The 23,593-nt window shown below is 36.1% G+C and overlaps 1 protein-coding gene across 4 annotated transcripts in view; it reads right to left on the bottom strand.

Annotated features, from left to right (window-relative positions):
* The window catches only part of LOC308492737 (cytosolic carboxypeptidase 3-like), a gene marked incomplete at its 3' end in the record, with an annotated part of 76,906 nt that overhangs the window by 33,486 nt on the left and 19,827 nt on the right, over positions 1-23,593 (bottom strand). For all 4 annotated transcript variants that reach the window (XM_081038057.1, XM_081038058.1, XM_081038063.1 and 1 more), the window contains 10 exons: positions 20,916-21,078; positions 19,588-19,714; positions 18,501-18,601; positions 18,164-18,276; positions 17,356-17,422; positions 11,857-11,934; positions 9,073-9,130; positions 8,355-8,426; positions 2,943-2,991; positions 1,553-1,749 (listed from right to left, as the gene is read on the bottom strand). In XM_081038057.1, the coding sequence (XP_080894183.1) occupies positions 1,553-1,749; positions 2,943-2,991; positions 8,355-8,426; positions 9,073-9,130; positions 11,857-11,934; positions 17,356-17,422; positions 18,164-18,276; positions 18,501-18,601; positions 19,588-19,714; positions 20,916-21,078 (1,025 nt within the window). The remainder of the gene's footprint in view (positions 1-1,552; positions 1,750-2,942; positions 2,992-8,354; positions 8,427-9,072; positions 9,131-11,856; positions 11,935-17,355; positions 17,423-18,163; positions 18,277-18,500; positions 18,602-19,587; positions 19,715-20,915; positions 21,079-23,593) is intronic.

The following is a 23,593-nucleotide window of genomic DNA, read 5'->3' as shown; positions in this document are numbered from 1 at the left end:
AAATACTATAATAGAAGTTATGTGAATGTGGTCTCTCTCTCTCTCTCTCTCTCTCTCTCTCTCTCTCTCTGATAACTGAGACGGCTACTAAGTGACTAACAGGAGGTAGGCGTGTCCAGCATGGAGACCCTGGACAAAGGGATGATTCATGTGTTGGGCAAGACAGAGAGGGACAGTGTGAGATTTCATCATGCAACTCAGAACGGTGCATAATTTAAATCTTATGAATTGTTTACTTCTGGAATTTTCCATTTAGTGTTTTAGGACTACAGTTGACAATGGCTAATGGCTAACTGAAACTGGTAAATGAAACCATGAATATGGGGGGGCGATACTGTATTGACATTTCTCTGATCAAGATCCCCAATAAAACCTCCACGTTGTACAATCCAATAGCAAATCCATTTGACTGGACATATCAGGAGCATTAGACTTAGATGATTATTTCTTCCTCTTTGGTAACAGTATCTCATTAGCTTCCAGGACAACATATTCTCTTGGTTTTCCTCCTAACCTATCGGATTCTCCTCAGTCTTTTGTTGGTTCTTACACTTTTCCTGATCCATCAGTGGGGTTCCCAAGGACTCGTTCCTTAACCCTCTTTTATGTCTACACTACACCACTTAGGAACCTCATCCCACCTCATGCCTTAAAACACTATCTTTATACTGAAAATTCCCAAATGTATCTCCAGCCCAGTCTCTAGCCCTGAACTCCGGAATTACATCCCCAACGGCCTGGTCAATGCCTCCACTTCAATGCCTAAAAGGCATTTCAAAGTCCAGAGTGCTAACCATTACACCATGGGACCTGCTACTAAAAGGCATTTCAGAAGCAATGTCTCTAACCTGAATTGCTCCTCTACCCTCAGTCTTTGCCATCTCAGCAGAAGATAATTGAGTCCAGCTAGTTGCTCTGGTCCAAAACCCTGGAGTATTGACAGTGTAAACACCTGTGAGACCATCACCACAGTCAAGATCTAGAAGTGATCACCCCTAAAAGATTCCTTGTACTCCTTTATAGTCCATTTTTCCCTTTATCACCTACTCTATCCTTCCCTACTCCAGGAAACCTTTATTTTTATTTATTTTTTTATCTCTATAGATTAGCTTGCAGTTCATAAAAATGAGATTTCATACAACATTTTCTTTTCTGGCTTCTTTTAACTCAGCACAGTGGTTTTGAGATTCATCCATGTTGCGTGTATCAGTAGTTTGTTACTTTTGTTATTCTATGGTACTGGAAGGGCTGTGGTGACAAGGAGATATTGGCAATAAAGCAATTACGTAGATTTTTCCAAGGCTATATTAAATGGAAGTAATTTTCTTTTGTATTCAACTCATATACAGGTTGAATAATCTCTATATGAGATGAAATAAAGTAAGTATTTTTCAGTCAGGAATAAAATGGCTATGAATCATCCTTGTTTGCAAAAACCGTTCCTGTAATCCAGATTTTATAGGATTTACTAATGATGATACAGTGAAAGGCACCTTTGTTATTTATTAAAATCCTAAACAGTACAAAAACAAACAAAACCAAACCAAAATACCTTCTGTTGGTATCCGTGTCTTCTCAGTCCATTTGGGAATTCGTTTGCTCGTAGTACACTTCAAAGGTGTCACTTTGAAGCAGTTTCCACGGAAATCAATGCTGGTGGGCTGAATTATTCCCTGGATTGGTCTCTTATTGGTGTTTAAAAAATATCTTGGTTGGTCTTTGCTAAGCTTCTGAATCACACTTTGGGAGCTGAACAAAATTAGATACTCTGATTTCAATGTCAACAGTGAACTATCTAATCAAGAGGGATATATTACCGTGTTACATTTGTCGATTATATTTGTATATTTGTACTTCACAGTACGCAAAGTATTCTTACAGATATTATCTTATGAGGGTTCTCACCTGTCCTGTGATAGAGGGAGGAAAGCCAATGCTATCCCTATCCCCATCTTACATCAGAGAGGGAATGTAAGGAATGTTAGGGAATTAGAGAGGTGAAGCTATAATCTTCGCTCTAGATCACATAGCTAATAAGAGGGAGGGGCAGGTCTAGAATTCACATCTTCTAACTTCAGTACTTTTTCTAGTACTTTCTCCTATCTTGATATATCATTTGATTTCTTTCCATAGATGTGATAAATAACATGTTTTAAAAAATTAAGTCCTACTTGAAATCAATTCTAGGTCTAAGTATAGGTATGCCCAAGATGATTTCTTACCTAATTTTTTAAGTTTTAGGGGCAGGAGATTCTATGCATTTCAAGAGAACCCATTTTATTGTGCAGAAACCAAGTTCTTAGAAGAGAGGCCAAGGAAGAAAGAATGGGCATACCATGTTTCTCTGTTGTACAAATTCTGTCTGTTCTCAAAGATTTACCTGTTCCATGGTTCAGACGGTTCATATTATCCCTTAGGACAGGGAAACTTGCCAAGGGAGCTAGTGACACAGTAATTACTAGTTTTGACACAACTATCAAGCTCATCAATGTTATCTCTGTCTTCTCTTTCTATTCCTTTTCAGGTTTTTAGGTAGTAGTATTATCCCTATATGGCCAATGCTCTGATTGCTAGTACAGATAATAAAACATGTGCTAGTCATTCACTCTAAAGTGCTAAATAGTCATCTTATGCCAGAAATATTTCTTTTTAGAAGGAGAAACTCAGACAATGCAGTGATAAATGTATAGAAATAAATGTCTAACTGTAGATTTTAAGGCACCCATTGAGGATAGTTTGGGGATATTGATATTTCAGAGCCTTTTACACCCATCACATGGGCACTCCTATATACAAAACTAACCTAGTCACAGATACTATATAGAATAGAAGGAGATATCCAATTAGCAATTGTTATAAAAAAATAACTTTTACCTGTTGCTTTAATTCAAACTCAAAATCTTTAAGACAGAGGAAAAGGACTGAGGTAGTAGTTCTCCTACCTTAAACATCTTTTTAGAATCCAAGGAGGGTCTCGTCCAGGTATTTTCTCTAAAAAAGAGAATATACCACAAAATTTCTGAATGCAAATTTTTAAGATGAACAAAACTTACTTTTTTACTTTCTCGATATCTACCTCATTCATATATTTAATGACTAGCTTTGTTGAGCTTATCTTTAATTAATGTGCCATTGTCTCATTCTGACAGATGAAATACGTTAGTACATATTTCCCTTGGAAGCCTTTCAATTAAACTCTTTTAACAGAATAGCAAACAGTAGAAATACCTATTCGATAATAAATTGTCAAACAACTCAGAACTGAATATACAGAGGTGCCAAAAAAAGTATACACATTTTAAGAAAGGAAAACTGTATTAAAATTGTAATACTCAATATATCTCGATAACAAAAGATGAATAAAAGTCATGTTTGACTTCTGCAATGACAAGAGGTGCTCAAAGTGGTTACTATCAGTGTCCAGACACTTCTGATTATGGCGAACTACTGGTTGAGCAACGTTTATCAAAGTGTCCACTTGTATACATTTTTTTCTGGCACCCCTGGTATATATGTTAGGACCTAGGCAGGATATCTACGTGTAGAGTAGTAAGGTGACTAACTTTGTATTAAGTCAATCCAGGACACAACCATACCAGAGAGAAAAAATAGTATAATGTGTAACAAATAATTATACACCAATGTATAATGATTTTAACATAAAATATAAAATAGGTGTTTATTTAAAATGATATATTATTCAGTATTATTTGCTTTTATGATATATAAATGCTTTTAAGCCAAACAAAAAAACTAGTTAACAGAGGTAATAGAACAAATTAAATACATAGTATGTGAGAATAATATAACAATATATTTGTCTTTCCTTTTCATTGGACATTTAAATTTTATAAGCCATATTATTTTGTTATCTTGAGATAGATACATATGAGACCTTTTAAAAGTGGAATATAAACCCATTGGGGCTACTAAATAGATATTACCTATATTTGATAAAACTTAACATGACATATTCCTTATGTCCCATGATAAAATGGTATATTTTTGCGCTGTGTTTCCTTTCCCAGTAATACTCTTTGAATTGCCTGCAGTCTTTAGGATATCCTGCTTTCCTTTGTGTAGTGATAAAACTGAACACAAACAAAATCAAGTTCTCTTTGACTTCCAGGTTTCCTCTTAGCAAGCCCACATGACACTGATCCCTGGCTGCCTTCCAATACGACATCAAGTTAGGTATCCTGTGAACAAAGGAGTCTGATCCTGGAATGGCAGGTTTCTAGACTTGTAAGGAATTAGTTTCCAGCTCTGCAAAAATGTCCATCCACTTTGTATCTATAGACTTCTTTTAGTAGTCTATCTTTTTGGCATTCAGGCCTTTTGCATCTTTATTTTTTTTAATTTTATTAAATTTATTGGGATGACATTGGTTAATAAAATTATACAGGTTTGAAGTGCAATATTCTGTATCATATGATCTATATGTTGCATTGTGGGTTCACCACCCAAAGTCAAATCTCCTTCCATCATCATATATTTGAACCCCGTTTAAACCCATCATATGGGTACTCCTTTTCTACCTCCTTCTACCCCCCTTCCCTCTGGTAACCACTATGTTATTGTCTGTGTCTATGAATTTTTGTTTGTTTGTCTTGTTCATTTGTTGCTTTCTGTTTTATATCCCACATGAGTGAAATCATATGGTTCTTAACTTTTTTTCATTTCGCTAAAGCACCGAAGTAATCTGAACTTAAATTGAAGGTGGATTTCAAATAAATTACAGTTTTTAGTGTTGTTTAACTTGCTGCCCCTTTCTGGTGACACATTTTTGAAATCTGACTCAGTCTTATTTACCCCAAAATGTAATATTTTTCACTGTATGAGTTTTTGCCATAATCTAAACATAATATCGAACAACTGAGGCACAGTAAATTCATCCTTTTTTATACTTCTTATGGCCTCTTCAAGGATCACCAGTTTTAGAGAAACCGTTTTACTTCCTGTTTACCTCTATATCTAGCATAATCATTGAATAGTATAACCTGAGACCTCTGGGAAGCAGATCAACATTAGAGTTTTAAAAGAACATGAACAAAGACGGAAAGATTATGTAACAAAGACTGAATATAAAAGAGTGGCTGAAACACATAACAATAGTGTCAATAAGGTTAAAATATCAAATGAACTAAGAGGTGAAGAAAGAATGTTTAGATTTGTTCTGCTGGGATTATTTTAAAATACTGACGGGTGGCAAAGAGCAGAATCCCTCAGCTCTTAAGATGCTTCTGTCTTTTTTATCAAAAAGAGTTTTCTTCTGACTAGAAAGGTGGTGAAGGGTAGAATAAACATTGGTAAGAGATGACAGAAGTCAAAAGGCTGTGAATGAGTTATCTATCGTCCCAAATGTATTACGTATTAAGTAAGGAAAGAACTTGCATATGAGATCACAAAACCATTGAGAACAATCTTTTAAGAATTCAAGGAATTGGCTCTCTTCTCCTTGTTAAATGCCTAACTCGTCAGTTAAGACTCCATCATAATTTAAGCATCAATTCCTTCAAGAAAACATCCTCTTGAGATTTGTAGGCTGGATTAGATCCCCTCTGAGCAACCAGAGCAATTTCTTATACCATTATCCCTAATCTATCTCACTCTTACTGTAATGAACTGTATATGAGTATTATTAAACTTTCATACCTCCTCTTTAAATGAGGAGTAATGTAGTTGAAGAGTGGGAGAACTATATTTCAGGCAGAGAAGACACCATGGGCAAATGCAAGGAGGTGAAAAGACTGATGTATTTGAGGCGACAGGAAGAACATCTTTATGAAGGTGTGAAGTAAAAAGCAGAGAATAGGAAGAGATAAAACTGGAGAGGTCATTAGAGGCCATTTCATTGAGGTCTTATATGTCACGTTAGAGAATTTGGTTTCTATACTGCAGTGATTGCAAGAAAAAAAAATTAAGTAACAGACCACTATTGAAAATAAAATTGCACAAGAAAGCTACTCAGGATGAATAAGGGTTGGATGGTCCCAAGTGCTGGGCCTCCCACCATGGCTCACGACAGCTCCTGAAGTGCTGAGTCGCAAAATGTGGTCTGTGGGTCACCAACGTCAGAATTATCTGAGGTACCTGATAAAAAACGCAGAACTGGGGGTTCACAACAAAGAACAACTCAGAATCAGAAGCTGGTGTTTTCACGAGCTCCTCAAGTAATTCTCGTGTACACTAAAATTTTAAAACCAGACATTCTATAAGAAATCTGGTCCATAATCTTCAAAAATGCCAGGGCTGTGAATGATGAAAAGCTGAGCAGTTGTTCCAAATTAAAAGAGAATAAAGGGATATGGCAATTAAATGCAATTAATGATCTTGAATCAGGGAGAAGTTCTGCTTTAAAGGACATTGTTGGTACATTTGCCAAAATTTATAATAGCTATAGTATGACAGAAAATAGTATTGTATCAAAGTTGAATTTTCTGATGTTAATGTTAAGAGAATGTTCTTGGAAAATATTTGTTTAGGGATAAAAGAGCATGATGTCTACAAAAAAGGTATTATGAGAAAATATAGATAGATAAGTAGATAGATACAATTCTTTGAAATTATTCTTGAAATTACTTCAAAAGTAAAAGTTAAAAAAATTTAAAAGAGAAAGACTAAAAAGTATTTAAGTCTCAGGGCTGTGATCATTTCAACTACTGTTAGAAAACTGGGAATTACTGAAAGGCTTTTGGTTGGTGGCGTTACATAATTAGATCTGTGTTTTGATAGATTGCTTTCATAGTAGTATGAAAGGTAGAATTAGGATGATAATATTGATGGCTAGGAGACCAATTAGAAATCGTAGTTCTCCTTGTAAATAGGCAATAAGAGTCTGAAAAGAATGATGGTAGTTAAGATGGAGAAAAAGGGATTACGAGGTAAAATCAACTAGATTCAGTGGATGACTGGATCTGAGGGATGGGAGTGAAAGAATGAAAAAGAATAACTATTAGGTTTCTAGCTTGGATGGTTATGGAGGTAGTACTGCTACCAAAGTCACAGAGAATACAGAATACAGGAGGGACAGCAGTTAGTGTAGAATTAGATGAATTTGAATTTGGATACATGGGACATCTATGTGAAGAATGTAGATAGTCAAATAGAAGAGTCTGAAGCTTTGACAAGAAGTCAAATGTATGTATAGATATGTATGTATATGCATGTATATGTATACACACAAATATGTATGTATATACATTTTATACATATCTATATACATGTATATAGTACAACAATGTGACATAATCAAGCTCAGGAGTTCATGAAAGGCTGAATCTAAAAGACTTAATTTAACAGGAATTTAGGGACCAGTACATTGAACCAAAATATCAAAACAAAATTGAAGTAGAGAATGGAGGAGACATAACTTAGCAGCCACACTATGAAAATAGTACTTTATAGGTTTGCGTATAAGTTAACCCATTGTGTTGATATCTTAGGATCATTTTTAAAGAACAAACACAATCTTAGGCTGCATTAATGGAAATCTAGTATCTAGAAAGAAGCAAATGAGAATGATGATTTATTGTATACTTGTTAGATGACATTTGCAATACTGTGCTCAGTTTCATTCAAGCTTGAATAGTGATAGAAAAGAGTAAAATAAGATGATAGAGGGACTTGAATCATGCTGTATTATGGATAGTTGAAAGGAATAGAAGGAAAGCTTCAGGGAAATAACAGCTTTAAAAAAATACTTACGATTTGTCGTGTGGAAGAGGCATTACATTTGTTCTCTATTTCAAGGAGAATTAGGGAAAATGAGGCAGTCAGAAATGGTTACCTTCAATGTTCCTTCACTCTCTGTTTTGTGTTATTAAAGTAGTGGATGAAATTTACAAGGATACGTGTTTGTAATTCAACATAAAAAGAATTTTCTCAATGCCATAGCTGTCTAGCAATGGAATGGACTGTATTGCAATTTGGTAAACTACTTGTCACCAAGTGTAGTCACTCAAAGTTTGGATGAGCCTGGATCCTGTAATGAGTAGGAGGTGAGACTAGACTACTCTCAAGGTTTCCCTCTGTTTTAAGATTCAGTGAGATGGGAATGAAGAGATTAGACAATCAGATGAATACTTCCTTTTTGGACTGGCAAAAATTACAAGAAAGCAAATTGATGTGTAAGAATATCTATGGGCTTCCTCTATATGTTTCTAGAGCTATAAAGAAAAATAAAGACTTGAGGTTCAAAATTTCTGGGAAGGTGTATTATTCCTGTCTATCCAATTTGAAGGTAATCTTTGAGTTTCTTATGTGTAGGTCTTACTCATACCCATATTGTTAAATAGCTCACATATAGATGATAGGTGACCACTCATTACTGTCTCTATTCCCACTTCACTCACCGAAATTTTGATTAGGGAACTGTCTTCCGACATAATCAAATACATAATCATCTGATACGTTTGTCCTTGTATCTAGAAAAGATGGTAAGAGATCATTAGTAGCATGAAAACAATTCCTCAACTCTTTTTACATTTCATATTTTTATCTTTTTCTAAATGAAAAATGCTAATAGATAATATGTAAACAGTATTTAGCTCAATTGAATTAATATAAACAGTTGTCAAATCTTATGAATTTTTTTTGCATTTTTGCCATTTATAGCAAAACTCTGAAAAATGTTCATACCCTTTGGGTCAGCAATTCCTTTCTAAAAAATCTATTATAGATAAACAATTAAGAGTATACACAAATGGGAAGTGATAAGGTCTTTATTGTTGTTTGCAATAAAAAATGTGAACAAAATATAACAATAGGGGTGGCTCAATAAATTAAGGTTCACTAAGACAATGGAATACTATGCCACCATTTATTAACATGTACAAAAGTTAATAATATACTGCAATTTTAAATGAAAACATAGGTTGTGAAACAGCCTGAACTTGTTTACTTGTTTGTCTTTCCCTATTACAAGATGAGCTCCTAGGGGAAAGAAACGGTATAGTACACTTCTTACCATCCCCAAACACAAAGCACAGTGACAACCTCAAAGTTGTGGCACAAAAAAAGTGTTGAGTAAATGAATTAATTGCTCATGAGAAGGTAGAAACAGAACATTACCTTTCACTTTAGAATTTGATTGTTCGTGTCTTTGCACCAAATGTCCTTGATCACAAACCTAATGGAACACAATCAGAAGAAAAGCAATGCTGTTATGAACATGAAAATGAGGTGTATTTTCTATAGGATTTATGGTACAGTAGTTTTCAACATTTCTCATTTTATCCTCATAGGTTTAGAATGGATAAAATGACCTCTTAAATCAGAATCTTCTAATACCTTTCACAGCACGGCTTCTCTCCTCCAGCAACGAGCAGAATCAAATACTGATATTCTCGTTGGGCGCTGAAGGGAGTTTAAAATTTTTTTCACTTCATATAGAACTTATTTATGATGAGACAAAAAAAATGTAGTTGATAATCTCACTTACTGCAATGAGAAAAGTAAAGATGTAGGAAGACAAGAGTCTGAAATGGGGGAAACTGTATAAAATTGTATGAAAATGTATAAGCGATGACAAAATTATACTTAAATAGAAAAGATGAAAAACATTTTCTTGTAGCTTGCAAAGAAGCTCAGAGTAAGAAAGTGCACACATGACAAAATCAGATAGAATTTGAATAAGCTCTGGATTGTATCAATGTCAATTTCACGGTATTATATATTATACAATTTCAGTGTATTATAATACATTATAGTATTATAATGTATGCAAGATGCGCTCATTGAGGGAGAAGTAAAAGATGCAGATGACCTCATGTGTGTGTTGTGTGTGTGTATTTCTTTTCTTCTTTTTTTTTTTTACAACTACTGTAAATCTATAATTATTTCAAAATAAAAAGTTGAAACACAGAATTCAAGGAGGCAGAGAAAAACGATTTCAAAGGTTCTTGGGAAATTAGACTTTGTTAATTCAACCCACATTTGGCAGAAGACAGTGCATTTGGTATTCAACATGTGCTGAATGAACTTGTTACTGCTAACTTTAAATTTCGCACTGGTGCTTGATCACTGTTAACACAGGAAATACTTGTAAAAAAAACTTCTGATATTTTTATTTGTTTGAATACATGAGCAGAATTCTTCTGAGTCTGGTACTCAGGACTTCTCCAACTTCTCGGTTTTCTGCAGGTACTAGAGGCTTAAGTACTGATTGATTGGATCCAAAGATGGATTGTTTGGACCCCATCAACTAGGGATATCACTTTAATTGTGCTTCATCTGTGTTTGTCACACTTATTTCCTAACTAGACCATTCTATTGAACTCTTGGTATGATCTTCCTCCCCTCTGTTCCTTCCATCCCTTCTGGGGCTTGTTATGTACTTGTTTTTTTAGTGACTGGCTGGATGATTTCAGTGATGCCCCATTATCCCCTTGCAGTGTTAAGCCTCTGAGTTTGCTCCTCAGGGGTGCAGACTTGGGTATGCCCACAATTCACCCTGGGATGGCAGGGGTTTGGGCTGGGCTGTCTTTCCATGACCACACCCAGCTATTAAGTTCCACTAATTTCTGACAGACAGCTTTATTGTTTTCAATAGTGCTCTGGGGCATAAATTGTTCAACAGACTAATCTAATCAAAGTTGGCTCCTTTGAAGAGAGAGTTCCTGAGATCAGTGTCTGAGATTTGTTCTGACTCCAGGAGGGCTCCTTCTAGCTGTCTCTACCCAGTTCTCTTGGGAGGACCAGCCGGCCTACAGTTTAGCCTATGTTTCCATTGAATCTGCAACCTTCTCACAATTGCCTTTCACCATACTTCTACTGTTTTTGAGAATGCCCTTAAACTTGAATTTCTCCGGGATCTGCTGTAAATTCACTTCTTCCCGGAAGAGGTTAGGAGCTATCTGTTTTATATGGTTCTTCCCCAAGGCAAAATTTCTGACCCAAGTGTCTCTGGAGCTAAAGGTGGGCACAATGGCATTATTCTCTCAGTGATACCCCACTTTAGGAGCTGAGCTGTAGGTGGAAAGAGGGGAGTAGTCTTAGGTCTTCTCTATTTGCCTTTTCCAGTGTAGAACCACACTTGACAAGCCAAGGCAACGATGATTAGGGCCTCAAGTTTTCTTAGTGATGAAGTACCCTGAATGGAGTCTGCATTCAGATGGAATGTAGCTTCAGCAACAGGTAGCTGGAGGCAGGATAAGAAATATGATGCCCTGCCCTTCCGGGAAGACATCCCTCTGGTGTCTGTGGGGAGCCAACCCCTGTGTTCTTGGCTATACTATCTGGAGTGGACTTTCAGTGTCACTGAGCTGGGAGGGGGAAGACAGGGCGTGTCTTGACTCATACCACAGGCTTCCACTGTTGGTTTTTTTTTTCACAAGCTGTAGTAGATGTTCATGAAAGTATGTTTTTTCATTTCCTGTATGTCCTTAGAACCATTTCCAGAGAATTTAAATGTGCTTTTTTTCTTTTCTTACATAATTTTCACCAAGTTTTGCTGGTGAATGGGTTTGCAGAGGTCCTCATGCTGTCACGGTGGAAGCTGATCTGCGGGCACCATCTATTTCATATTCTTGTAGTTCCATTTCATTTTTCTTAGTTTTAATTTACTTCTTCTTGCTATCCTGGATGCACCTTTCTAAGATGTCTCAAATACTTTTCCAAGTAAGTTAAGTTAATAAGTGAAATTTAAATATAGCACACCTTAAAACGACCCACCTCTCCTCTATCAAGGTTCTTTTGTGTTTTCGTAAACAGTAAATAATAACAAGTGAAATTTTAATCTTTAAGTTTCCCTGAGGAAGAAAATTAGGGTGTAAGAAGTGGAAGAGGAAATAACTTGCCATTCTCCTGCAATCATTTTTTCGAAAGCCGTTACCCACCAGATCAATGAATATTTACCTCTTGTTCTTCTTGTCTGGCATTTTGAAGGCTTGCTCTGGTAGAATTTCTTTCCTTCTTTGTTTTCAGATGTTTTTTCTTGGTTTTCATTTAGGTAAAGAAGCACATTTAAAATCAACATTTAATCAACACATCAAAGACAGTATATATGCAGACATAAAACTATCTTGAGACTTCCACTGCTAGGAAGATGAAGTACTTTTCCTAAGCCTCCACCTAAGTACAACTAAAACCCTGGGTATTATATACAAAATAAACGTAAGAGGCTCTAACAGGTGGAAATAAGGGTAACTGAAAGGGACCTCAGAGCAGAGGGGCAGCGTGACTGAGGAGCTTTCCGTGTTTTCTTTTTGCCTCCTACGCACAACCTCAGAGCTGGAGGAGCCAGCAACCCAGAAATGCCAATGAGTAACGAAATAATGGCTGAAAATGCCCCAAATCTGATGAAAGACTTGAATGTGAACATCCAAGAAACTCAATGAACTCCAAGTGAGATGAAAACAAAACACCCGCACGGATTCCATATAAGTTTTAGGATTATCCTAGTTCTGAGGAGAAAGCCCTTGGTATGTTGCTAGGATTGCACTGAATCTGTAGGTTACTTTCGGTAGTATGTTCATTTTAATGATATTAATCCGACAGAGAAAGACAAATATTGTATGGTTTCACTTATATGGTGAATCTAAAAAAAAACAACGAAAAACAAATGAACAAACAAAACAAAACAAAAACAGACTCATGGCAACTGAGATCGAACTATCAGTTGCCGGGAGGGATGGGTGAAAAAGGTGAAGGGGAATATAGCCAATAATATTGTGGTAAGTTTGCGCAGTGACAGATGATTACTAGATTAGTGTGATGATCACATAGTAAGGTAGATTATTGTCGAATCACTATGCTGTACACCTGAAATGGATATAATATTGTGTACCAACTATACTTAAATAAATTTAAAAACATATTTACAATTAAAAAACCCCGCAGCAAGACACATTATAATCAAACTTTTGAAGTCAAAGACAAAAAGAGAATCTTGAAAGCAGTAGGAGAGAAGCAAATTGTTATACAAGGACCCTCAGTCAGATCATTAGCAGATTTCTCACCAGCAACTGTGGAGGCCAGAACACAGTGTGTCAATATACTCAAAGTGCTTAAAGAAAAACAAAACACAAAACAAAACAAAACAACAGCAGTATTGTCCTTCAAAACTTAGGGAGAAATTAAGACGTTCCCAGATAAACAAAAGCTGAGGGCATTCGTGACCACTAGACATCCCCTGCAAGCAATGTTCAAGGGAGTCTTGCAAGATGAAATGAAAGGACATGGGACAGTAACTAGAAACCGTAGGGAGAAATGAATATCTCAATAAAGGTAAATACATGGGCAGTTATAAGGCTAGTATTATTGTAATGATGGTTTCAAACTGTACTTTATGTTTTCCACATGATCTATATCTAAAGGGAAAAAAATACAATTATTAGTGTAAAAGCTGGTATTACTGTAACTTTGGTCTGTAACTCAAAATCTTGTTTTACACATACTTTAAGAGACTAATATACATTTAGATGAATTATTAGTTTATGTTTTGGGGCACACCATGTATAAAGATCTAATTTTGTGACATCAATAACCGAAAGGCTGCAGCTGTAAAGGACCAGTTTCTGTATGTAATCGAAGGAAAGCTGGTATAAATTCAGATTAGAGTGTTGTAAGTTTAGAATGTTAAAAGTAATCCCCATGGTGACCATAGAGAAAATACCTATAGAATTATACACAAGAGGAAATGAGAGAGAAATAAATGGTAACCAAAAGAGGGCAGGGATGGTTATATTAATCTCAGACAAAACAGACTTTAAATTTAAAAATGTTAAAAGAGACAAAGGATATATTAATAAAAGATTTGAGAACTGATTCTGGGTGGTGAACACACAATGGGATTTATAAATGATGTAATACAGAATTGTACACCTGAAATCTATGTAATTTTACTAACAAATGTCACCCCAATAAATTAAAAAAAAAAGATTCAACACAGCAAGAAGATATAGCAGCTATACATGTACCTAATGACAGACCATTAAATTATATGAAGCAAAATATTGAAAGAACTGAAGAGAGGAATAATAATAGTTGGAGATTTCCATACCCCACTCACAACGATGGACAGAACTAGCAGATAGAAAATATGTAAGGAAATAGAGGACTTAATGCAGCAACACAGGAATAATATAGAAATTGGTACCTAGATGTATGATGCTCTCTTAATAAAAACCTGAACTATGTGACAATCATTGGCTTTCTGACGGGATAACAACAGAGGGTGTGGAAACTGTTATAGGAAGTTAGAAAATAGTGACAATTATGTAGAGGTGATACATTTAGTAAAACTCTCTCTGGGAAGTGTGAAAGAAAATGTACCTAATAGACTTGAGTCACTGGACAAAGAGACCGTCCAGCTCAAAAAATATTTGGACAAAAGAATTGAATTGAGAGGGGAAACAGAGAGCCCCCAGTTCTAGAATTTGAAGGTTGGCTTCAGCATAGCCTTAAGGCAAAGGTCAAATCTAAGTTACGGCTTTTACATCTAATGATCCCCATCTCCTAGTATTCACACCCTCTGTCATCCTCTGTCCTTGAGGGTGGGCTCATCCTAGGGACTCACTTCTAATAAATGGAATATGGCAAAAGCAATGGGATTTGGCTTCTGAGATTAGGCTGTAATGAGACTGGGTGTCTTCTCTTGCTTGTTCACTCTGACGGAAGCCAGTTACTTTGTGTGAGCTCCCCAATAGAGAAGCCCACATGGTACAGGACCGAGGGAAACCTTCGGCTAATAGCCAGCAAGGAAATGAAGCTCTCAGCCCAACAGCCTGTGAAGAACTGAATCTTGTCAACAACCATGTAAGTGAACTTGAAAAATGGATCTTTCCTCAGTCAAGCCTTCACGTGAGACCACAGCCTGACTAACACTTTCGTTACAGTCTTTTGTGAGACCTTACATGTAAGTACGTAGCTAATGCACTTTTGGATTTCTGACACTCAGAAAGTGTGTGACAATAAATGTTTGTTGTTTCAAGCTGCTCGTGTTTGAGGTCGTTTGTCACTTAGCAGTAGAAAACTAATACAACATTAGTTCATTTGGCTGCTATAAGAAAATAGCACAGATTGGGTGCCTTATAAATAACAGGAATTTATTTCTGATGGCTCCAGAGCCTAGAAGGTTGAGATCACAGTGCCAGTATGGTCAGTTGAGAGCTCTCTTTCAGTCTGCGGGCTTCTGGTTGCATCCTCGCCTGGCAGAAGGAGCTAAAGAGTCTCTCTTTTATATCACCAGTCCCATCCAGAGGGCTCCTCCCTCACGGCCTAATCACCCCCACAAGGCTCCACCTTCTAGTACCATCATGCTGGGCATTATCATGTCAACGTATGAATTTGGGGGGACAGACTTATTCAGACCACAGCATTTGGCCCCTGGTCCTCCCAAATTCATGTACTTCTTACATGCAAAATACATTCATTCCATCTCAACAACCCCAAAAGTCTTAACTCATGCCAGCCTCAACTCTAAACTTCGAAGTCTCACCTCAATATCATCTACATCAGATATGGGTGAGACTCACGGTACCATTCATCCTGAAGTCAACTTCCTTTCCAGCTGTGAACCTACGGAACCAAGTAAGTTATATGCTTCCAAAATACAATGGTGGGACACACCTAGGATAGACATTCCTATTCCAAAGGGGAGACACAGGGAAGGAGGATGGGGTGAGGGGTCCCAAGCGAGTTCAAAACCTACAGAGGCAAATTCAAGGAGATCTTCAAGCTCAAGAATAATCTTCTCTGGCATAATGTTCTGCCTTCTGGACCCACTGGGCTGGCAATGTCACCCCTATAGCTTGGCGGGCTGCTGCCCATGCCTGGCTGTCTGTCGGGGCCCTGCCCACCCTATAGCTCATGGCTCCAGGCAGCCTGCCTCCATGGTCTCTGTTGGAGGCCATCTGCCCTGTTAAAGCCTAGCTGGTAGTAGCCCTGATGACCTCTTAGTCACCTTCAGGGCTTTTTTCCCCTTGTCTTTAAGAACAGTGCGTGTTCACACCAAATAGCTAGCTGTACAGTCCAGTACTACAAAATTCAAGAAGCCTTCCTTCCTTCTGTCCTGTCTCCATCCCCTTCAGCTCAAAATGGCAATTTTCCTGTGGGGAGGGGCGACGGATTAGTTCTGTGACTATATGGTTGGCCCGTCATACCTTTTTGGCTCTCTTCTGAACACACATTCACATTTTTTTGGGTAGTACAGACAGGCTGAGAATTTCCCAAATCTTTGTGTTCTGATTCCTTTTCGCTTAATAATTTTTTCTCCAATTCAGTCATCTCTTCTTGTATTTTATTATAAGCAGTCAGGAGGAACCATGCTGCTCCTTCAACACTTTGCTTAGAAATCTCCTCAGCTAAAATATCTAATTTGATTGCTCACGAGTTCTACCTTCCACAAAACACTAGAACATCAACACAATTCAGCCTAGTTCTTTGCCATTTGATAGCAAGGACTGCATTTTCTCCACTGTCCAATAACATGTTCCCCATTTCTGTCTGAGACCCCATCGGAACACCCGTTAATAGTCATTTTCTGCCAATATTCTGTACGTGGTTAAATATGTTTAAGAAGATGGAAACTGTCTCTACAGCTCTCCTCTTTTCTTTCTGAATTCTCACCAGAATTGCCATTAAAAGTCCCTTCATGGCAGAATCAGCATTTTCTAATATGCACTTCGAAACTCTTCTAGCTTCTACCCGTTATTCAGTTCCAAAGCCACTTCTGCATTTTTAGGTGCTTGTTACAGCAGCACCCCACTCTCAGTACCAAGAGAGCAGTGTCTTAGACACCTCCTAATACCATTACATTGGGGGTTAGAGTTTCAACATGTGTATTTGGTGGGGACACAAACATTCAGTACATAACACCACCTAAACTCCTGATTTGTCCGCTCCCTCTAATTTCCTCTGTAAGCACTCATTATCACCTAACATCATGTAGCTTACTTATCGATCGTTATTTTTTTATATTCACCAACCAGAATATAAGGTATGAAAGGAAAGAATTTGGGTCTTATTTTGTTCACTGCTCTATCCCTAGAGCGCATAGCTAGAGCTCAATATACAGTTGTTAAATAAAGGAATACATGAATATTGGACTAGCAGTCAGATGATATATGTTGTGCTAATGACTTTCATCAACAAGCAGTGTGGCTTTTGAGAAATAATATAACCTCTCTGGATCTTAACTGTTTTCATTATAAAGTAAGAATGTTTAAAAAAAAACACATAAGGTTAGAAAATTCTATGATTTAAAGATATGGTATGTAATCATAAAACCACAATTATTGCTCTACAATAATATACAACTGTAAACTTTTTTTTTTTGCCTGATTGTTCGTCACATAAGAAGAGTACCTATTTAGCATACCCATACCAACCATAGGCAGAAATTTTCAATCATACCTGCGAAGTTAACTTGAGAAAATAAGTCTGAGAGTCATTGGATTCTGAACTGTCAGAGCCTTGGCTACTACAAAAAAAAATAATAATAAATAATTATTTTAGTTTACAGAATGTTTTGGTGGCATTTTAAAATTTCAACTGTCACTTTATTATCTTCTTGGAATGGTAGAAATTGTTCTCATTATAAGAAGAATGTTTACAAAGGAGGTGGAGGTGTCTGGTAGTTCTAGGCAACTTAGGGTATTAGGAGGATAATGGAAGTTGATTGAAACACTTTGAATATAAACAAATCCATGAGTTCAAAACGATACCTTCCATCTGCAAATGAACTTATCAGTCACCACTAGAGGTTACAGGGGTATTAACTTAAAGTCTGAAAATTCGAAAGTAAAGGGGAAGAATCAAATATTTACTCTGCTTTTTCTATAGGATCTCTACTAAAATGAGTACCTTTCTTCTTCCAACAACATTCCCTTAGCATTGAAATCTGCACTTATTATTCACTAGCTTAAGAATATTTATGTAGCATCTTTATAAATGTTTCAGTTGTCTATGGGGTAATGATAGCATTAAAAAAAATCGGAGTATGTCTTTCACATACAGTACACAGTAGGTGCTCAATATTACTTAGGTAAATGAATAAAGAAAGTCTTGATGAGATCTGGCCAAAGTAATGTGCATGGGAAAAATTTTCCTCCACCTATACTCAGGATTTTCAGTTGAGATTGACAGTTATATTCTAGTATTATTATAAAGAGCACAGTAAAACGGCGCACCAAATTACATTACTTCCACTGTCTTGTCTTACCTAGACTCCGAATCCAATGTAATTTCTTTCAGAGAAGAATCTGAGTCATCAAGGACCTTCTCCAAGTTTATATGTTTTTGCATTTCTTCTAATTCTTTTAGGCATTGATAATACTAGGGGAAAGCGATAAATGACTTAATTATACAATAACTTTATTTCCTACTTAAGTTAATTGAATGTCTATAGACATCTGGAACAATAGGTATTGGCACATCAACTAGCAAAATCCCTGAACACTGCTACGATATTAAAAGGAATAAAGAGCCATAGGCTCACAGGCGGGTTATATTATCTGATAGACTGGAGTCTGCTGTGTTCCCAAATAGACTTTACTTACCTTGGTGCGGTCTGGATCACAATAGTCCAAGAGAGAATCACAAAAATGATATCCCATTGACTCCAAGTCTTTTGTGTTGAAATGAGTACCTTGTTTCTTACCTAAAACATCAATAAGTTAGTCCACCCTTGAGGATGAGTTTTCCTTAGAAGGTAGGCCTAAGTTGCAAAACAGAGTATAAATATAACATCTTGATATGATTCCATATCCTGCCCTTTGATTTTTCTTCTCTGGGGCAGGTCATGTAACAACTTTTTGCTTTCCCTCATTCCATCTCCATCACCTGGACCAAATGTGACTTAACACAGATCAGTCTATGTTGTAAGGCAGGAGAAAATTGAATTAAGAAACTTATGGACTGCTTGGTTACCAGTTATAAACACCCTAACAATCACTCAAAGAAAAACTTGGGTAAAGATTTTAATGTTTTCATTATCATTAATAATATATCAATTTCAAGGTGCTTTAAAAAGTAGCCGGAATTTTCATGTGTGGATTTCCAGCTTTCCTTTGAATTGATAAATTTTCTAACAATATGACAATTATCTTAATAAAGAGTATTCTAAGGATATGCTAGATGTGACTAAAAGATTTCTTAAGTTGAACTACAGAACACACTTTTACTTTTAGTTCAGGGAACCAAGTGCTCCCGTCAATTTAAAATATAAATTGACAAAAAACAAAACAACAACAATAAAAAAACCAGTCTATTTTGCCTTTCAAATAGTAAATCCACTTAAAACATTAAGTATGAACACTGCCTTTTTTTGAAATCATTAATCTGTAGGAAAGAAACCTTCTTAAAAAAAAACAAACCAAAATAAGCAATTAAAAATTTATGAAACAACCAATTAGGTATTCTATCTATACACTAAAACTTCCTTTTCTTAACAAAGGGAAATGATGAGATAGACACATATAGTGGGCGTTTGTTTATTCATCCTATTTATAGAATTGATTAGGTATCAATATGTCTGTAAGTGGGAAGAAAGTGCTCAGTATCAAATTATCTCCATTATTAATCTTACATTAAAACGCCTCTTTGGTTTAGAGCTCTGAGAGCCACGAACAGAACACGTGGTCTTACCCAGAGTCGATCCACAGAAGGTGGTCTCCATGGTAAAGCTGTTCCTGATTCCCATTTTCCACATCACCACCCTTCCTGTTCCCTCTTTACTCTTCCGAACATTAAACTTGCAAGCTGAGAATGAAAACTGGAAAGAAGCAAACGAATCAGACCCACTGTCTTTGTAGTAACAATGTCTTTCTTAGGAAATAGAGTTGAAAACGGAGGGTAGTTGTGCAAAAGCAGTAATTCTCTCTAAAATTTTAGGAGCTGCTTTTTCCCCCCTGACCAATGGAAATAACTCATTTTAAGAATGATGTATTTTCAGTTCTTAGGACTATAGATTTGAATTTTGGCAATAAATTCTTTTTATCTATAACACGTATTTAAAACCAGTTGAACAATTCTTTATACTGTTGGGATAAGATCTTACACTTCAAAAAAGTTATAGAAAGGGGCTTAAATGTGTTTGGGGATGACGATTAGTGTTGTAGATTTTCAGAATAGAATAAAGGTGCTTTATATTCATATGAAAGATCATTTGAAAGTTGCCTGAAAGATTGTTTTAACAACAGTATCTACAGAGTTGTTGTAATTTTATTTTTTAATTAACACATAAAATTGACTTTTTTGTGTTCCATTCTATGAATTTTAATACATGTGTGGATTTGTGTCACCAGGGCCACCATCAGGACATAGAACAATGCCGTCATCTCTAAAAAAAATCTCCTGTATGCTATCCCTTTGTAATCACAAGTATTGCATTTATTTTGGAGCTACAGTAAATGGTATTGTTTTTAATTTTAGTTTCCAATTGTGAGTGTATAGAAATTCAGTTGGTTTTTGTGGGTTGACCTTGTATCCTACGACATTGTTCAACTCACTTATTAGTTCTAGGGGTTTTTTTTGTGGATTGCTTTGGATTTTCTATGAAGACAGTCATATCATCGTTATTACTTCTTCCTTTCCAATCTCTTTGCCTTTTATTTCTTTTTCTTGCCTTACTGTAGTTGTTAGAACCTCCAGTGTAAGGCTGAACTAAAGGGGTAAGAGTGGACATCTGTGCCTTTTTCTTGACTTTAGGAAGAAGATAATCCGTTTTTTTTTATCATTGGTAGGATAATGGGCGTTTTCTTTTTCATTGGTGGTAGAATAATGGACATTTTCTTCTTCATATTTCAAATTATGGGTCACTAAACAGTCCATATAGTTGCTTTCTTACGGTCAATTGTATAAATCAGTCAAAATAACTAAATAAAAAATCAGTTTACTGAATAAGATTATCCATTCTGCTGTGTCATGTGGGCTACATGTAGTAAAAGAAAGTTAAAATCTTTAAAGGTGCTTACTTTATCTGGACAATTTTTGCTAAGCATAAGTGGAAAGATTCGTTGCTGTAAGTATAAGGCTTTACATCCATCACTACCACCACAGCCATACATGAAGATGTTCTCTTTTCTACTATGGCCATGAAAGTCACAATATAAGATAACTTCTCGTTTCTCCATCAATCTACCAAGAAAAGACAGAGTAAGTTACTACAGTTTACCGCTACATTTTTCTTTTATAGGCTTAACTCTGGATTTACAAGTCTACGATCCAAATAAATTGAATTTCTTATATTAGGCTTTCAATTTACTTCTTTTACCTACACTGTATATTTTACTTATATACAATTTTTTAAAACATCTACAAAAATTTCCTATTGACCACAGGTAACATACAAATGCCTTCCATTATAAGGACAAAATTTACCTTACTCCCAACAGTTTCTCCGACAGGATCTGGTTTATTATATTCTGGTTTTCTGTACAGAAACCAGTTCACGCCTCTCTTTCTCCATTAGCTCCTGCACAGATTCTTTCTGACTGGAATGCCTTTCTTTCTTCATCTCTGTAAATGCAAATACTACCCCTCATTCCTCAGATTGACCTCTTGTCTTATTTCCTCTCTCACTAGCCAAGATTTTTCTTTTTTTCAACTCCTGTAGCACTGCGTAATGGTGCCATTTACTTGTCCACTTGCCTAGGAAAGTTAGCACGTTTGATGTGTAATCTTATTAAGGATAGGGAATGCTTCAAATCATCTAGAACTGTGCTATGCACACAAGTACCCAAAAGATTTGTTAGAAGTGGAGTGCCTTGTGACTTGGTTATAAGGCTGAAGCCAATTAATATTTAACCCTTGATTAATGTAGTGAATAAATATCGCTTTGAGAAAAACGGTACCAAAGTTTTCATTGACTTTTTTTTCTGGCAAATTTAAAATATATAGTTTAAGGAAATCATGACATAGTCTTAACAGCTCAAGCCTTAGCTTGTATAATTTAGGCATTCGATATATATTAAAACAATAAAAAAATAAGCCCCCCAAGTTGATTGATGAAAATAATAGAAAGGCTTTCAAAAGGTAAAAAAGTAGTGCTGTGAAGGTGGTAGAATTATGGGCATTTCTCCCTTCCCTTTTTTTTTTTCCATATTTCTGAACTTTATACAACATTATTATATTACAGAAATAATCAAAATTACATATATTGTTTGTTATATCTGGAAGGATAAATATCAAAATATTAGCAATGGTTTTTATAGTAATAGGAAATGTATTACAGTAGTCTCTTCCTTATCTGCAGGGCATACGTTCCAAGACCCCAGTGGATGCCTGAAACCTTGGATATTACCAAACCCTATATACCCTGTTTTTTGTTTGTTTGTTTGTTTCTTCATATACTTGCATGCCTTTTCACTTAAAGCACTTTTCAGCTTCTCTCTGGCATATCTGAATTGCTAGCATTACTACCCTTGCTGTTGGGGGCCATTATTAAGTAAAACAAGGGTTTCTGAACACAAGCACTGGATACCGGGACAGTCAATCTGACAATGAAGACGGCTACCGAGTTGACTAACAGGAGGGGAGCATATACAGCGTGGAAACGCTGGACCAGGGATGAGTCACATCCCAGATGGGACAGAGCGGGATTTCATGATGTTACTCAGAATGGCATGCAATTTAAAACTTACAAATTGTTTATTTCTGTAGTTTATCCATTTACTAGTTTCAGACCGCCATTGGCCATGGGAAACCGAAACTGCAGAGGGTGAACATTGCTAAGGGAGGACTACTGTACTTTTATAACAAAAATATCAAAATCCAAAATCAAAGCTTTCACAACATAGCTTCTATTATTAGGTTGGTACGAAAGTAATGGTGATTTTTGCAATTATTTTTAACCTTTTAAAGCACAATTACTTTTGCACCAACCTAATACAAGCAATACTCCTTTAAAGTGCAGTGAAGTGTCATACTGATGTCCGTTACATGTATTAATTTATTGCCCTTTTCTCATTTGGTGCCCAGTAAATTCTAATTGATAACATCAGATTGACAAAGCCACTAAACGATTATTGCAAGTTTTTAGAAAAATGACTAGATTATAAAGCAAGGATATCACATTAGCTCCTAAAATAGGAAATTCGTTGTACATTTTTGAACCAACATTTCCCCAATTTTAATGATCTTTTGGCTTCTTGTGAGTCAAAAGAAACCTCTACTTCTAAGTAATTCATTCCCAAAGAAATGTTACTACTTCTGAAATGAAATAGGATATTACAGTTTCTCATCTTATATTAATTTAAATCACTTTAGAAACAGTTTGGATAGTTTCCTTACCCACAGGCAAGATATTCTAATCCCCTATACTAAAATCTACTTTCTCTAATTCTCGTATTTAAAAAATATACTCAATTTTAGATATGCTTACAGCTGCTCACCTTTCCCCACATATGTGACTGACTACTTATTCTACTTATCTGGCTATGATTAATTGTTTTAAGGTAGTTCTCTTTCTTGGCAGTCTTTCTAAAACGTACTCAATAGAATCCTGCCTTAACCTTCTTACAAGGCAATCTGAAACAAACTGAGACATTTAAACTATTTTCCACGGAGACAGGCCAAGGGACCTTGGCCTGCAAGCCATCTTGTGTTGGGCCAGGTACCCTCAGTGTCAAGGACCATTAAGTAGACGTTATAG

Source organism: Rhinolophus hipposideros (assembly GCF_964194185.1).
Source record: "Rhinolophus hipposideros genome assembly, chromosome: 25".
Lineage (NCBI taxonomy): Eukaryota > Metazoa > Chordata > Mammalia > Chiroptera > Rhinolophidae > Rhinolophus > Rhinolophus hipposideros.
The sequence above is the reverse complement of the archived record's forward strand: the minus strand, read 5'-3'. Positions and strand labels throughout refer to the sequence as shown.